The sequence below is a fragment of the Oculina patagonica genome, chromosome 8, assembly GCF_052425735.1.
Source record: "Oculina patagonica isolate OP01 chromosome 8, crgOcupat, whole genome shotgun sequence".
In the NCBI taxonomy this organism is placed as follows: domain Eukaryota; kingdom Metazoa; phylum Cnidaria; class Anthozoa; order Scleractinia; family Oculinidae; genus Oculina; species Oculina patagonica.
Window position 1 is genome coordinate 31424695 of NC_135765.1, and position 16806 is coordinate 31441500.

The 16806-nt window shown below is 38.6% G+C and overlaps 1 protein-coding gene across 5 annotated transcripts in view; it reads left to right on the forward strand.

Moving 5' to 3' along the window:
- Nucleotides 1-16806, forward strand: part of LOC144662264 (protein turtle homolog B-like) — a 31289-nt gene that overhangs the window by 2924 nt on the left and 11559 nt on the right. For 2 of the 5 annotated variants that reach the window (XM_078523035.1, XM_078523036.1), the window contains exons 3-8: nucleotides 4732-4796; nucleotides 5592-5957; nucleotides 10189-10479; nucleotides 14860-15147; nucleotides 15803-16078; nucleotides 16477-16743. In XM_078523035.1, coding sequence (XP_078379161.1) covers nucleotides 4745-4796; nucleotides 5592-5957; nucleotides 10189-10479; nucleotides 14860-15147; nucleotides 15803-16078; nucleotides 16477-16743 — 1540 coding nt within the window. In that variant the 5' untranslated portion in view covers nucleotides 4732-4744. Of the gene's footprint in view, nucleotides 1-4516; nucleotides 4632-4731; nucleotides 4797-5591; nucleotides 5958-10188; nucleotides 10480-10877; nucleotides 13711-14859; nucleotides 15148-15802; nucleotides 16079-16476; nucleotides 16744-16806 lie in introns of those variants that run through there. The other 3 variants (XM_078523034.1, XM_078523037.1, XM_078523038.1) reach the window with 3 other exon arrangements.

The window sequence follows — 16806 nt, forward strand, 5'->3', positions numbered from 1 at the left end:
GAAAAATGTTTAATTGAAAGCGAATCGCGACAAATGTCAGACAGTATTCACGATCTTCTCGCACATAATTAAGAACGTTCGCAAAAGAAAACTGCATTATTTGTCAAATTAAGAAACTTTAAGTTAATTATACTCTATTTCCACCGTAAAACTGAAATGAAAAATATAGATGCCCCGGGATATTTTTATTTTTTTCAAAAATCTGTTTGATTTTAATTTAATTGCCCCTCATTTAACTTTCTGAAAATAGTTCTCCAAACAGATTTTCCGAATTCTTTTGATTCTACGGAAGGAAACGAAATGAAAGCTTTTCAAGTGCCGTGGCATGGAGTTTTCTTTATATAAAGGGTTCAGTCAATTCAAGAACAACATTAATAACATGAAGTCTAAATAAACTGGAAGGAAGAGTAAAGATTTGAAGAGTCTGTCAGTTTATCAAGTGTTCCTTTAATCTGATTTGAAGTTAAAACATCACAATTAAGTTTATTGCAAAAAAATGACGTAAAACACGTTCCAGATTAGAAAAAATACAAATAGAACCCTGCATCCTGTCAGCATGGTGCCAAAGCAATACCGGTGTTGCCTAGCAACTTCTCTGACCAATACCGTGGGCTCAGTCATGGAAGATGGCGCGATGGTATATTATCTTATATCTTCCAGCTACTCTATTTTTATATACCCCTAAAAACGACTGCGTGGGAGGCTAACGTTTATAAGGCCTCGAACGGTTAGTTAGTGTATTTTAGAAGACTTGGAATGGAATGTGACTAAATTGTGTCGCTTTTTTTAATTTTTAATTCGGAAACGTTTAACATTGTGTTCATCGCAGAATATTGAATTTGGCTCCTATTTTCTCCGGCTCTTGAAAAATTACAAGAATCTCTTGACAAAATGTTTTACATGCTTTTTTTTCAAAAATGCACACTATATTTTAAAATATATTCCACCATGAGCCATCCACATTGCGTGGCAGAACGATCTGGAGACTTAAATCAAAATAATATTTGTAAGTATTTATGTCATATTAAGCACTACTGTATTTGCAGACATAAGAGTTCAGTGCCTGGACAAATCTAAAGATTTATATTTAGGCAATATTTATTTTTATCGTTTCTATCACGTGAGATAAGTACCAGTCAGAAGCGTGGATAGGGCCGTACTCGGCAGACCTTCGCCATAGCCGGACGAGGCAGGATCTTGCATGCTATAGGGGGTTATGGGGGCAGACCCTAAGGAAAATTTTGAAATCTAGAAGCTCTGAACCTCTTTCAGATGCTTTTTTTTAGGCAAATCAATCTTGTTCTACTAGGGATTATTTTCCCAACAAAAAATATTTTGTTTTTTATTTTGGGTAAAAAATCTAGACGAGGCAAGTGCCTCGTCTTGCCTCTTGCTAGTTACGGCCCAGGTGGAAATGAGCCAGCACCTAAGCTATAAGAAGTCGAGTGCTTTTCGCAGTGTTGTAAAAAGCGTTCAAAAATTCTGACTTCAAGATTCGAATAATTACGCGGTTATCAAGTCTGGTATCTTTTACGATCACGGAAGATATCGAATATCGATACCTTTTCCGATACATTCTCTTATACTCTTATATTGTGGCAATTTTCTGGAGGATACAAATATTAGAAATAACATGAGATTGATCGCGAGTCAACCTCTCGTCAAGAACCGAAGACCCTGCCAAAATATGCCATTGAAGGTAACAGTGCACGATTTGGAGACAACTGACTTCGTGCACAAAACTTGTGAAGGACTAACGACACCGCTGATTGGGTTAACTCATTCGTGAATCCTGATTGGTTTAAACTATGCTAAACAGAGATTGCTGATATGGCGGGTTGTTTCTGAAGTCCAAGCAATACCTCTGCTTTGAAAGTTGAATATTTGACCAGTGATTTTAGTTTAAAATTTCAAGCAATACTGCCGAAAAAGCAGCAGTTGTCACGTCACAAAACAAGAAAAAGGTCGTATTTTTGCCAGCAGGCGCACAAAACCCCGTGATTTTCGTGATGCCTGTAAACTCCTACAAAGACGTCCATTAGGCGATCATGACTAATACACCACACGAGTACTACGAGTAACATACGGGTAACATACGAGTAACACACGAAACATACGGGCACATACGGGTACATACAGGTAACATACGAGTAACATACGGATACATACGAGTAACATACGGATGCATACGAGTAACATACCAGTTCTTTTTTTCATTTCACTTTATTTTATTTTATTTTACATTTTTATTTTATCCTCCCCCACCCTCCTTCCCGTCCACAAGGTTGCGTGACGAGCCCAAAGGACAAAACGTATTGAAGACGTATAAAGAATTTGAAATGTGATAAGATCAATAGCTCATCTTCTTGAATTCACTTACATACGTTCTCTCCCGTAACACACGGGTGCATACCAGTTCCTATTTCATTTCACTTTATTTTATTTTGTTTTTTTGTTTTTCATTTTTTTGCTCCTTGTCCTTTGGGCTCGTCACGCAATCTTTTTTGGAGGGGAGAGCGATGGAGGAAACACGTTACATCTAATGACCAATAATTGATTTTTCGATTATTAGTCGATTATTATACTCGTATGTTACCTTATGTACCCGTAATTGCCCGTATGTTTTGTTTTGTTTACTTGTGTTGCATAAAATAAAAATGAAAAATAAAATAAAATAAAATAAAGTGAAATGAAATTGGAACTGGTATGCACCCGTATGTATCCGTATGTTACTCGTATGTTACCTGTATGTAACCGTATGTACCCGTATGTTCCGTGTGTTACTCGTATGTTACCCGTATGTTACTCGTGGTACTCGTGTGGTGTATTAGTCATGATCCCATTAGGCTCGTGGCGAAATTTTTTTCATTTCCTGACAGGAAGTCGAGCGAGAAGGAAAAAAGCGCACTAGAAAATTCGTAGTTGCCATTGACCACATTCATGGCGAACGGTGCAATTTATTTTCGATGACATGTAAAACCAAGAGAGGATGACATCCTCTCTTGGTAAAACGTACTGCTCGTCAAAAAAAGCCTTTTTGATAATTTTGAACTCGAAGCACATGCATCTCCACACTCTCTCCTCCGCAGAGACTCCTTCAGCGTGCGCTTATTTTTTACCTCCCCCCCCCCCCCATTTCCCAGCCCGTACGAAACACAAAAGAGGCCTCTGCGGAGGAGCAGAGGCTCCACATGCACACACGTGCGAGGTTGTCATGACGAGGTTGTCACGCTTCCTGTTCACACCCGAGCAGCGCGAAACCTGGGAACAACAAAGTTTTGGCATCTCTCAGCTCAGAACCATTATTTGTCGCTCGCTTTGCTCTTTTCGTGCGCTCAGCTACATGTATCCTTGAACATGTATTTGTTGAAGGGTAATTATAAGCGTTAAAGAAAACTTGCAAGAACTAATGATTGTGCGTCTGTATCCTCATTTTCCGGCGGTTTGAAACAAAAGGAGAAACACGCAGTACCAACGCGTACGCGCAAGCTTAATACAATAACAAGGTGTTCAAAAACAAATTACAATAATCACTACAAGCAAAGCCGCAAAAATGTGAATAAAAGAAATAAAAAGTGTCGGGGTGTAAACAATATCCGGGGGCGGTACTGTTACGGGTGGTGAATGGAAAAGACTTGGCCCCGCCCGCATACTTGATCCAAGGGGTCATGTTTTTTCCTCTTCACCGACGTCGCCTCGCCGCAGTGTTTGCACAGTTTGCGTCCAACATTGGGGAGACGGAACTATTTTAATGAGTTTCGACGTTCCTAAATAACTCCAGTGTCATAATTATTGTATTTTGCTTTTCGGTATTATGACAACCTTAGAGTCGAATCCAAGCGCAAAGCGGACCTTTTTAGGAATTTTATTTTGACTATATGCTTGATCATCAAAATCTATCCCCTTCTCTTGACCCCTTCTTCCCGGGAATCTAAACTTGTCATTTCTGACGTCAAAACTTGTTAGGATTTGGAATTTTTAGGGCGAGGATCTATTTGCGGTTTGCAAATATTTACAAAGAACGCAAGCTTTGTTTTTGTCGCGGCGATTTGGACTTGATCGTACCGATCCGAAATTGTGTTTACTACCGAAAGTCCATATATAAAAACAGGGTTCGATACTCTTTGTTTTTTATATGTTTTACAATTAGCCATGCAGCTATAATTGGTTAATTACAAATTCGGAATTATTTTTATGGTAATTGTTTCTCTCACATTGGAACAATAGACTTGATCGCTGAGTGTGGCTTCCGGTTTTTTTCAGTTCGAAAATTTGCACTTTTGTAGCGCCATTATTTCAACCGTGAAACCGTTTAAGACTCGCGTCGAAAACAGATTTGCTTTTTCGAGTGTTTAAATTCCACGCAAGTCAACACGCGAAGCGTAGAAACTCCGAGAAAACCACGCGCTTGCCCGATTTTATTTGGTGTCAAGTCATCAATTTACTTGTCAACTTGAAAATCATCTCGCAATTTGATTGGCTGTCGCCTGACCCTGTTGTCCGTCAAATTGTTATCTTAGTCCATTTCCATTTTGGTCAATTTAGTGATTTATAGATGTCCATTTCAGTTGTGTATGTCCGATTAGGGACCGCTTTGTATTCAGTGTTATTTTCACAAACATGTGTAAAAGGTTTGTAGAGTTTTCTTGAAGGAATCGATGGCTTGTGGAGGAAATTTTACGAGAATCGTCGCACACTAACATCAGTTCTTTCTGTGGTCTCCTCGTTTAGGTTCAATAGCGTCATGATTTGGTCTTTCCTGTGGATCGCTTGCTTTTTCTCTTCATTTCAAAGAGGTAAGTTTGTAAAACCTTCTTCTAATTATCACGCTTTTGCCGAAACGTCGCTGAAAATATCTCGGCTTAAAATCAGCGACCTTTTATATGGTCAATAATGCTGTTAGAAATCCCTAAACACAACAAACTTGCGATTTCACTGTAATATTGCGCTCCTATGGACGATACACTACACTTCAAGGGCCTTACAATCTCGGTCAGATCTTTAGTACCGATCGTATTTTTATGCAGAATCGTAGCGAGCTTAATCATAGACCAAGCAATATTCACCGAGAATTGCCGTCCATCTACGGAGCACTTATTTCGATGTAAGATTTCTCAAGGTCGCTAAACGTTCTGGATATTATCGCGCTGATCGATCTGAAGTTATTCTGTCGTCGCGCGAAATACAAGAAGGAAACCTATGAAGTGTTCTTGCTGTTTTTCCTGTTTTCTACAGCATGTGAGATATTTTCGCAAGTTTTGAGAGCGCTGGTAAATAATCTGAACGCTTGTTGCGTACATGCCCGCTGCGTTGGATAGCGTCACCATCCGATCTTCGGTTACTATCCTTCGCCGTAACTAACCTAGCTAGCGCCTAACTACAGCTGTGTAATTATACCATACGTTTTCTGTATTTTAACACGTGAAAACCGAACCTTTTCACAATCAATTCAAGCAGTGATCAAAGCGTTTATCTGTGACTACGACAATAACAAATGTTGCGAATATGTTCTGAAAGATCGCGTCTATAACTAACTCAGATCTGAGTAACAATGTTCAAGTTAACATGCCTTATTGTCGTTCTTTCTTTAGGCTTAGCGCAAGGAAGTTCATCGAATACAGACCCAGGCGGAGGGAAAAGCCCACCGCTAGAAATTACAGTCAAGCTTGGATCGGACGCAATTTTACCATGTGATGCTGTAGACCCGAATCAAGCATCCGATCTTTTGGAATGGCGAAAGAACGGCTCAAAAAGCCCGATTTTTATCAAGTTTATGAACTTCAAACCACACATTGATTCGCGCTACTCGCGCCGTTTGCATATGATCAACAGTTCGGCAATATTACTTTCGGGAGCCAAAGAAAGCGATGCGGGGATCTATCGTTGTAGAACGATGCAGTCTGGCTCAGAAAGCACGATCTTAAAACACGGGCGATGGGTTGTGTTGAAAGTTACAGGTAAGTTGAAGTGGATTGACCCGACAGATTCTAGCTTACAGAGTAGAACAACATATAGCGCATATGACATGTTTGGGACGGGCGAATGTTTTAAAGGGACGTTCGTTTGTATAGAATAAGTTAGTTATCAGCAAAATTTGTTTTTATCGATTGACAACAGGTGCTTTATAGAGGTGATCCACTTGTAAATGATATATCGTTTAACAGTACCTAAGAATCAGAATTTTTAAAAATTTCTGGACACCAAAATGAAAGCTCTTTGACTTTCCCGACAGCCATCACAAATGACAAGAAAACGTCGTTTATGAATTGGCAAACTTGCTTTCGTTGTGTTCCAAATTCGAACTGAAATTTCATCGGAAATAGTCATGCGTGACACGTTTCGATGATTCAAAACCTGCTGTGAGGACGTGCCTGCTTACAATGACAAAGTTTATATCTTTTGTATGGTTTCTTGTGTTCGCCATTGTTTCACGATATTTCTGGTTGTAACGTCATTTAAGCACTCAATGGGGTTTCTTGGTTAATGAGCGGCTTTCTTGGATTTGGAAAGGGTTCTTATTACTTTATTATGATTCGAAATATCTAAACTAAACTTCGGGCAACTATTTGAAATTTCCTAAACCGCTTCAACGCCTTTCGTATTACAATAATTTGATATCGATTTCTTTAAAACGTGTTCTGTGGGTACAAGAAACCGTGGGTTGAATAAATTTATTGCGGTTTAAATTCCTGAGGGTTTTAAAAAAGTTTTGTTAAAGCGGCTTTTATGAGTTTTTTTTTCTAAAAGAAAACAACCTTCGCAAAATATGTTGTTTGTTTTCGTTCAATCGAGACGGAAAAACATACCAGTTACAAATTTGAGTCAACAAAACTTTTTTAATATTTGGCGCTTTCGATCAGTTTTTAAGGAGACAAAATGATTTTAAAATCATCGCCTTGTTTTATACTAAACATACCATTGGCTTTGCCATTAGAACAAGTTGTAAACTCATTACTATCAAATTTATTTCGGCTTTTAAATTTGCGATTGCTCGCCGTTTCAAATCTCTTTATACCATGCATGTACAGTACATTCATGGTCCGTTATTGTACTTTGAACTTAAACGCTTTAGTAGTCAGAAAATGCGATTACTAAACGGTAGAAATATCGTTTAAAATCAGGATTGATTTACAGCGTCTCATAATTAGGGATATAATTTTCGCAATCGGTAAAAAGCACAACTAGACGGTTCATTTAAGACTCTAAGCTCCGCTTTTTTGGAAGGCCGCCTTGTTAATCCCCCCTGATTGAAATATGCATTGTGGAAAATAACGTTTGGGCATTACATTGTAAGGACATAATTAATACGTAAAACCGACAAAGCCGGTAGCCCTGAAAAAATATTCAGCGACGGAAAGTTCCTAAAGTGAATTTAAACCTCATCCGTTCAACGTGTGATTCGGCATAAAACAACCGTCAGTGCAAGCTTTTAACTTTATTCTTAAGTTCCTTATGCTCCAAACTTATAAAGAGCATTATTAAATGTCCTTTGAATGTTTTTTCACACTTGATTGTGTTCGACAAGAATGCACAACAGTACAAAGCGAGCTGATGAACCAGAGAAACTCTGAAACGCTCTTTTAAGGGTCAATAAATGACTTGTTCTTTCTATCTTCTTACCAAGTGGAGTTACGGTTACAATCTGCAGTTAAAAATTGTTTTAAACATGTGTCAGTTGTTTTATTCGAAAGTATTTGAAAAAAGTTGCAACAACATTTAACAGCAAACAACTGCAGTCGCCATTTTTTTCAACTGTACAAATTGTGTATATTGACCGCGTTTGCTTTCAAGCCGACTCAATGCAAATCCAATTGACAGTTCAGAAAGCGAACGTAGTGAAACAACTTCGTTTTGAGCCTTTTATTGTTGTAAAAAATGCCGTTTAACCACAAGAAATAACCCGCTTGCCAATTTGCCGCCTTGCGTTCAGCAAAACTTTTCTTCGCAAGTAAACACGGCGCGCAATTTAATATCCTTTGTTTGAGAAGGTTTTACTCGTTGTTGACTTAAAATCCTGACATTTTGACAATAAGTCTTTGCTTGTCACATCCGATGTTTTCGTTTCACTCTATACAAAGTTACGTAGCGTTTTTGGAATTCGTTTTACTCCAATTAACGTCTCTTTCTTTTTATGCTCGGTGAAGGACGCTTTACACGCGAATGCTCTTTTTTTTCTCTTTTCCTTGTCTCCAAAAGTGAACACGATACATTTGCAAGGCATATAAACCAAAATGTGACCACAAAAGCACTATGTTATACGCAGGAAATTGCAAATTTCGGTTTCAAGATGTAATAAGGTTTTTGTTTGTTCAAACAAAAAAGCAAACCAACGACATTTTGTTTCGTTAAGATGTAGACCCCCTTGAAATTGCCATGGCAACAATACCTGCTTGTGTGATTAAGGCCCGAAAACCTGTCAGCTTCAAAGAACAAATTTTGAATAATCGAACAATAATGTTCCTGGGTGGGCCTTTGATCTGCTGTTTGAAAAGCAAGTCTTTTGAGAGCGGTGACAGGCTTAAAATAATTTTGTCAATATACGAACACGCAACGAAAATCGAAGCCTTCGCATTCGTTTTGGCAACACTGCGGTTTTCTTAAGGCAAAGGGAAATTGTAATTAACCTTAGATGTCCTAATTTGAGTTAGTAAATCCTAAATCAGGAACAAACATTAATGTTCAACATAGGCAACGCTGCAGGGAAAAGCAAATAACGAAAGCAAATGACGGTTTAAGTTTTCTCGGTAACCGTGGATATGTCGTCCGCGCTTTGCAGATTATCCAGGCACTTGCTAAAAGCTCTATTGAATATCTTCTTTGTTAAAAATTGGAAACTAAATCAAGTCTTGTCATTTACTCTTGGACGGTAGCTCATTATCCTTTATGAAATTTCCGTACTAAACAAACAAAATCCTTGCCAAGTTAAACTCGCTGTGTAGCTCGTCAATTAGTTTAAAGCGAAAAAGCAAATACTGCAAGTTGAAAGGAAAGTTTCCGCACACCATGTAAAACATAATTTTACTGGTTTATTTTTTCAGGTCGTCGTAACAATATTGGCGTGACCACACAAGCGAAAAACTGGTCACGCTCCCGATTTTATTTGGTAATTTTCCTTTTCCTTAAAGTAGTTTCCAACTGCCTTTCTGTTCTTTTTACCTGGTTTGAGAATCTCTTGCAATCAATATTGTTTACCCTCGACCAATCAGATGCAAGCATAATCACAGCAAATAGGCTGGTGGCACTCAACTGCATTTTTCCCGCGCTTGAGACGCAGTTGCATTTTTTCCCGCCCTTGGTCTGCAGTTGCAGATTTTCACTTCGAACTTTAAATGATTTGTGGTTTGTTGTTTTAGTTATGGCTAAAGCCATGTCTGGATCGTGATTTATTCATAAATACAAGTACTTCGGTTTAAACTTTCGGGGTAAATTAGAAAATAGTTCGGTAAGGTGCCAGTAATTCTATATTAATTTCTATTAACTGTGGCGATTTTAGTAAGTAAGAATAAAGTATTAAATTTTAGGGATTTATTTTAAACGAAGCTGTATTAAACGGGTCAAGGTTATATAATTATGCGGTGAATTGTTTGATAAATATATGGTTTGATGTTATGGAATACATTAATCTTAAATAAGCTAGAAAAACAATAATTTTTAATTAACATGGTTGTTTCACGTAGTTTTGACGCATACACCACTTTCATAATGGCGGCCAATTTATTTATTCTTTTATATGTATGTTAATTAGCCCTACTGGCCTCGTCAGCATGTGAAAAATTCAAAAGAATTTTTACTCTAAAACGAGGCCAGTAGGGCTAATTAACATACATATAAAAGAATAAATAAATTGGCCGCCATTTTGAAAGTGGTGTATACGTTGTAGATTTGTCTCTTTTAATATTAGGAGTTTTAGCACAATCACAATTTTTTGATTTGTTTCTTTCTGCTCAAAGTTTCGCTCGTCGAGTCCCTCGAATTTATTTTGGCATCGCTCTGGCCCTCATCGCTCTCTTAAATTTGCGATCTTTTTAACAGTTTTTCCTATTGCACGTTTTTTATTGACTTCCATTATCTTATTTTCCTTACTCAACATTAATAACCTTTCATTTCAGCTTTTTAACTTATCTTAACCCATTCCATTGATATTAACTGTTAACATTTCGGCTTTCTCTCTTTTTCTCGCTCTATCAGCCCTTATGCCAGCCCCGGTCCCTCCCTTCTTCCTAAAGAAACCGCTGGACAAAATAACTGCTAACGAAAGCGATTCTTTGTCTCTGCTCTGCTTGGTTGGGGGTACACCGGAACCGGAAGTGGAGTGGTTCAAACACGGGGCATCTATACCATTTGAACGCGCTTCTGTGTCTTCCGGAAGTCGACTTACAATAACAGCCGTTGTATCTGGCGACAGCGGTCGATACCAGTGCTCCTCGGCTAATTCTGTTGGGCAACTTCATCACGTATTTGAAGTTACCATTATTGAGCGTAAGAATTGATTTCTTATCGAATACAAATTCACCACAGCACTGTGTAAAATTCACGTTCCTTGTCTACGTTACCTCAGTTTATTCCAGCTCTTTTTATTCGGTTTGGAAAGATTATACTCTCAATACTGCTGGAAAGAGAACCTTGCGGTAGAATTCTTTAATTTGAGAAATATACTTTTATACCTATCCTTTACGAGAGATGGTTATTTTTTTATAACAGGCTTAGAATATTAGAAAAACTAATAAATTTTACTGTGCGAGTTGATCGCACATCGCGAAATTTTAACCCCAGGCTTTTTCTGTGAAATTTAAAAATCATAGCAAAGGACATTTTGCGAGTTCGAGGATCCAGTGTTAAATACTCCCTCCGGCCCGCTGTTGCGGTACTCTTTCCCGTGGTGTTGATGTCTTCTTCTGCTAAACCTGAATATCAAGAGTTGAACTGATATTAGGCTGCGAATTTTATTTTCATTTCTTTGCTTTTTGCCTTAGAAAACTAACATTTATTTTTACTTGCTCGTTTCTTCTATTTTGGATTGTGTTTTCTTTTGCAAGCTGTGAATGTTTTGTTTCATTTCTTTACCTTTACGTTGGTTAGATAATCAAGTTGCAATATTCTGCCTAGCTAGAACTATTTCTTAAGTAGCAACATCATAATGATTATTCTCGATGTCTCTTAGAAGTTTGCCATACCTGCACAACGCTAAATAAAGGGAACAAGTCACTCGTTTTTACTTTAATTAAACGAAACCTCAAGATATTAATTTGTAACAGAGGAAATGCACAAACAAAGTGCTAGGAGCTGTAGTTGTTTACGGATACTCCAAATTGTACAATATTGCATGATATTGAAATGGATTATAAGCCTGATAAGCTGAGTGACTCGAGTCTAGCCGCAAAAAAACAAGCTTAAGTCGGCTAATAGTATGAAAAGGTGGTCTTAGACTCCAAAAGATAAAGGGTGTTTCGTTTTTATTGTATAAGCAATTTGACGTGTGTCGTATAAAGGAAAGGAGGGCATTTTAATTTGTTTAAGCCCATACATCAGACAATCATCCTCATTTTATAGTAACTATCATTTGACACCCCTTTCTATATTGTGGTCATTCGGGGCGTTTAAACTCAAATATTTCAATTGGAACCACATATAATTAAAGATCCATTTCATTTATCCATTCATCAATGGTATAGCATCCTTCCTTCTTGGTTTTATTTGTCGGCCACTATTCACCTTTGAATTTCGGACGTACGCCTTCCCTTCCTTAAACCAATTCTTGAGAGAGCTTTTTATATGTTATATAAAGTTTTTCTGACTTGTAACAATTCAGTTCTATTTCTTGTCGTATGTTGAGAGTATGCTTGATACACAAGATAAAATATTCGTTTTAAGCATTCGAGAATTTAAAAAAATCTAGACATACGAAATCGTCAGGAGAACAGCACTCAACGAACGAAAGGGGCCCATTTAGGAACATGACGAGGATTGCTAACAAAGGCGAGAACAAAAAATGGGCTTCAATTGGTCTACAATTGGTCAATTAGTCTAGCTTTGAAGCGGCTCAAACGAATTTGTATTTTTTTGTCGTATGTTGAGGGCATGTTTGATTCACAAGATACCATATTTGTTTTTGGCATACGAGAAGTTTAAAAAACTCTTAACATACAAAATCACTCGTAGAACGGCAGTCAACGAAGAAGAGGGTTCAATTGAAGAAACGAGGATTACTTAGGAAGGCGAGAATGAAAAATAGACTTCAATGTAGATAAACTTGAAAATGACTCACACTTTCAAGCAAAAGCTCCAGATACCCAACGAGACGGCGATCTAAAGGCTAGCCAACCCGCCTCAAGAGCCCTTGCCAGTCTTTGAGTAGCCTGTGTACAGCTGTCCCGCTCCCCTCAAAAAAATCGGGGGAGGGAACCCGATTTTTTTAGGGGAGCGGGACGGCTGTACACAGGCTAGTCTTTGAGACAATAATTCACATAGGAGAGGGAAACTCTGATTTTAATCCCAGGCAGATGGAGCTGGTTAGCACTGACACCGATGCAGTCGTCTTAAGGAAGGAAACCTTAACAGAAAAACCCTGGCCATCCAGATTGAAAGTTGGGCTGAAGGCTGATAAACCTCTCTTGTAAAAAAATCAACCTATTTTAGAAACCACAGACAGAGCTAATTCGACCAAGACAGTTTTAGTATAGGAAATCCGGCAGACAATAATAGTTTGATTTAGTACTTGAAAATGTCAGGAACTCGATCATTAGACAGTGAAGATTTATTGCCAAAGGATGGTAATGGCTAAAATATGGGCAATTGAAATAACACCAGGCTCAATTTTTTTAAGTTCACTTAAATTCCTCTAAAATCTGCAAACATCTAGATTGATTTATCATGCTTAAAATTCTTTTACGAAACAACTTTCTGTCACTAAGTTAGAGTTCATAAAATTTCTATTATATCGACTAAGCAACCGCTTGCTGTTTTTATGTTTTGAGCCTGTGGTCTCCAAGGTAACAGGGAATATTGAACGTATTAGCATATTCTGCAAGTTATAAACAACTTTGTTGATATTAAGAGTCCCTTGCAAACATTACTTTGGTTCCTTTGCAATATGTTTGATGCTTTTTCTCCAAATATCAGTCTAGAGTTCACACCACTATGGTTTCGTTAGGGCTGGGTTTACATTTTTCCCGGATCCTTCCGAAATGGCCCACCTACGTCACACTTGGCCTTTTCCGGATCCGGAGATTCTTAAAACGTCACCGGAAGCGCTTTAGCTTGATAGAAAGTGTCCTACTCTTAGAAGCGCCCAATAAGCAAACTTTGATATTGTGAATACAATCCTTGGAGCCTAAGTGGATGACCTAAATGACTTTTTGCGGTGATAAATATTCTTAACGAGCGATTTGTCATTGGCTTATCAAAGAGGTTTAGAACAGATTTGTAGAGAATTGTTGACATTTGCACTGGTTAGACAAAGGCATTTTCAGTATACTGTTACGTTACTTGATACGCGGGTCTTCTTAAAATAGCATCGTGCATGGAAAGAGCTCTGTTGTGTGAAGGAAACTTTAATAATTTTTTACGCATATGGTGAAGAGAACGCTGTAAAATACTAATGCATGGTATTGTTGGGAGTGTGGCCGTTGACAAAGCGAACGGAACAGACTTTTAGGATGTTGAAATTTCTCTTAATCGTGGCAGTCGCAAGTACAGCAAGTTTAGCTCAAGGTATAGTGACAATGTCTACTGTATAAACACGTGTAATTTTTCCTCATTCATCGCTCTGAGCAGTTTAGTCGATCGCCTTGAAGAGATGTGTTTCGCCTGTTGAGATATCCACCCATTGTGTTAAAACGAAGCAGTCACACTTGTTTACCAAGAAGTTCCAGATTATCCTTTCATTACTGTACAAAAGAGTTCAATTTATCCAAAAATCATGGGACCACCGCAGCCGGAATTTCCACCGTCTTCTCTGGTCCTTAAACTGTTGTTTCGAAGAAATGCAACATATTTCAAATTTGCATAGGAATGTTCCTTGTGGGTTTCTGAACGAAACGATTGTTATTTATGAGTGTTGTTAGTTCATAGGCTATCATATTCATGTGCCCACCTCGGAAATTTGATTGAGTCAAAGACCCATACTGTTTTAGTCTAACGTATAATTATATTTACCAAATCAGTCTTCAAGACAAGTGCAGACTGCAAGTCAAGTGGCCAGTTTGCTCCATATATTCAGTAAAAGTCAACTATGTTTTTATTTCGTTTCCAGGAGCTTTCTTGTAGGAAACGTTCTGTTTTATGTCAAGAACTTTATTATTTCGTTTTATGTGAAAGGTCGCGTGCACGAGATTATTGTTAGTTATGTATTCTGTGATTTATTTCACTGTTTTTACAATTGTACATATTCTTGCTGAAAGCAGATTTGCAAAGCTTCATTTCGTTCGCTAAACTGGTAGCAATTTTTTTTTTTTTTTTTTTTTCAAGCGACTGCTATTTGAGTTTTTAGGCGGTAAACAACAGCTTGCAGTGATTGTAGGACTTTTCTTTGCGCTCTGATAAGCCTTATGTTTTTGCGGATTAAAATGCAACATACTTCACTCCTTGGCACGCGACACAAAAACGCAAGTCATATATTTTTTATTTTCATTGTGACTACACGCTAAAGTACTTTAATATTGTTGTTTTTTGTATAAACACACCATTCAATACCTCTACCTTACATGCACTAAACTTAGGTCTTCATAAAACTTAGTGTTAAGTGTATTCTTCCACGAGCACATATCAAACACATACCTCATTAAAGAAAGGCACATTTTCACCCTCTACTACACCAAGTCTTGCGACCCTTGAACGTTTTCTTCAATATTTGTGTTTCAGGAAAAGTTGGTTTGCCATCTCGTCGGAAAACAGTGGTGGAAAAATACCCTGCCGTGCTGGATTGCTTGAGCGATACAAACCTTCCGAGTGAGAATGTGATTTATAGTTGGACTAAAGACGGTAGCGATGCGACGACCGATGCTCGGGCCACTATTATTGCGTCCGGTGCTCTGTTTATCAAGGCTACTCTCAGGACTGACTCCGGTGTGTACCAGTGCACCGCGAAAACATTTGACTCAAATGGCCTGGTAACCTACCCTGGAACTAAAATCCTGTTGGATGTTCAATGTAAGTTGTTTATTTCTTCTTAGCCCAGATTCGCCTACGATTGCCGATATGCCGGATATTAGATGTACAGAGTATTTCCAGTATTTTATCTCTGCTTACTTGAGATATTGAGATATTCACTATTGTCGATATATTTGCCGTGTGATAGATGTAAGGGGGGGGGGGGGGGGGAGGGGGTGCACCTGAAGGTCGTTTATCCACAGTTTAACTTGGGTTAAATGCGTTTCATGCAATCCAAAAACTGTGTGCTCATTACAGGAATCTATGTTTTGCGGTGTTTTGTAAATTTTTGGGTGATTTTTGGGGTTGTTTAGGAGGAGTTCGTTTTCTTCAACGGGTTAGTAAAATTTAGAGAAATAAAAAAATATTTAGGATTTAATGTGATTTTAAAATTAGAATTTGAAGTTTAAATGAGTAGATGGACACCAAAACAGTCCCCCTGACAAACTGGAGTGCTCTTGCATGGGGGTCAACTGACTGGTGGTGTTTCAAAATTTTATTTTTACCCCTTTTTAAAACCTCTAAAATTTCAATCAAGTTCACGTTTACCCTCACCTAAAGCTGTTCTGTCTATTCGATCGTAACTCTGATAACCCTTGGGTTGTAGAATTGTTAAATATAAGGTATCTAAACTGTTTATCCCCTCTTAACTCAGATCCCCCCAAGATTGAGAATATGCCGGATACCGTAGCAGTTCCGGAGGGGTCGGACGCCCGGTTGCCGTGTGTTTCCGTAGGGAATCCGTCCACCCACTTCACAAACTGGACGCGACACGGTGCAAGCCTGCGATCTGTTCCAAGATTTGAGGTGCTGGAGAAAGGAGCCCTGCTGATACAAGACGTTCGACGTACAGATGCCGGAGAATACGCGTGTACTCCTTACAACAAAGTTGGCGCGGGAGTGACAAAAATAACAAAGCTTGTTTTGAAAGGTAATAAACCATTTATAATGGCTTTAGAGCAATTTTCAATTGAGTGTCGTAAAACCAAAAGCAAAGTAATTACTCTGGCCAATCAGATAGGACACAGACAATCCAGTGAACCAATCAAAACTTAAAGCAAATACATGTAGCTGGCACGAAGCGCGGAAAACCTGCGCGAGCGAGTCACGATCGGTTTTGCTTTTAGTTCAGATCGGCTGAAAAAGTGGCGCGAGATTTTTAAACCAATCAATAACCGAAGTAAGGCAAAACCAACGCAAACGCTAATTACTTTCGACACTCAAGTGAAAACCGCTCTACTTGGCAGTAACTTATATTGCATACATTTAATCCCCGCTGTCCCAGCACTATGGGCTCAGTAATTTACTTACTGTCTGTATTCTTCTCAGTTGTTCCAAAGTTCATCGTTGCCCCACCAAGTATTATGACACTAAGAGTGGGTGATGACGTCACACTGGTCTGTGAAGCTACCTCGGAGTCGCCTCCTAAGCTTTCATGGGAACGCGAAGGAGTGCCTTTCCCAGAAGGCCGAACGGTCACACAGGGCGGAAAGTTGGTGATAAAGGGTATACAAAAAGATGATTATGGCGTTTACACGTGTATTGCTGCCTCAGATGACGGACAAGCTAAGCATTCCACGACCATTGCTGTAATAGGTAAGTTGAATTGTCTACAGCCATTTTTCTTTTGTATTTATCATGGAGAGGGGGGGGGGGGGG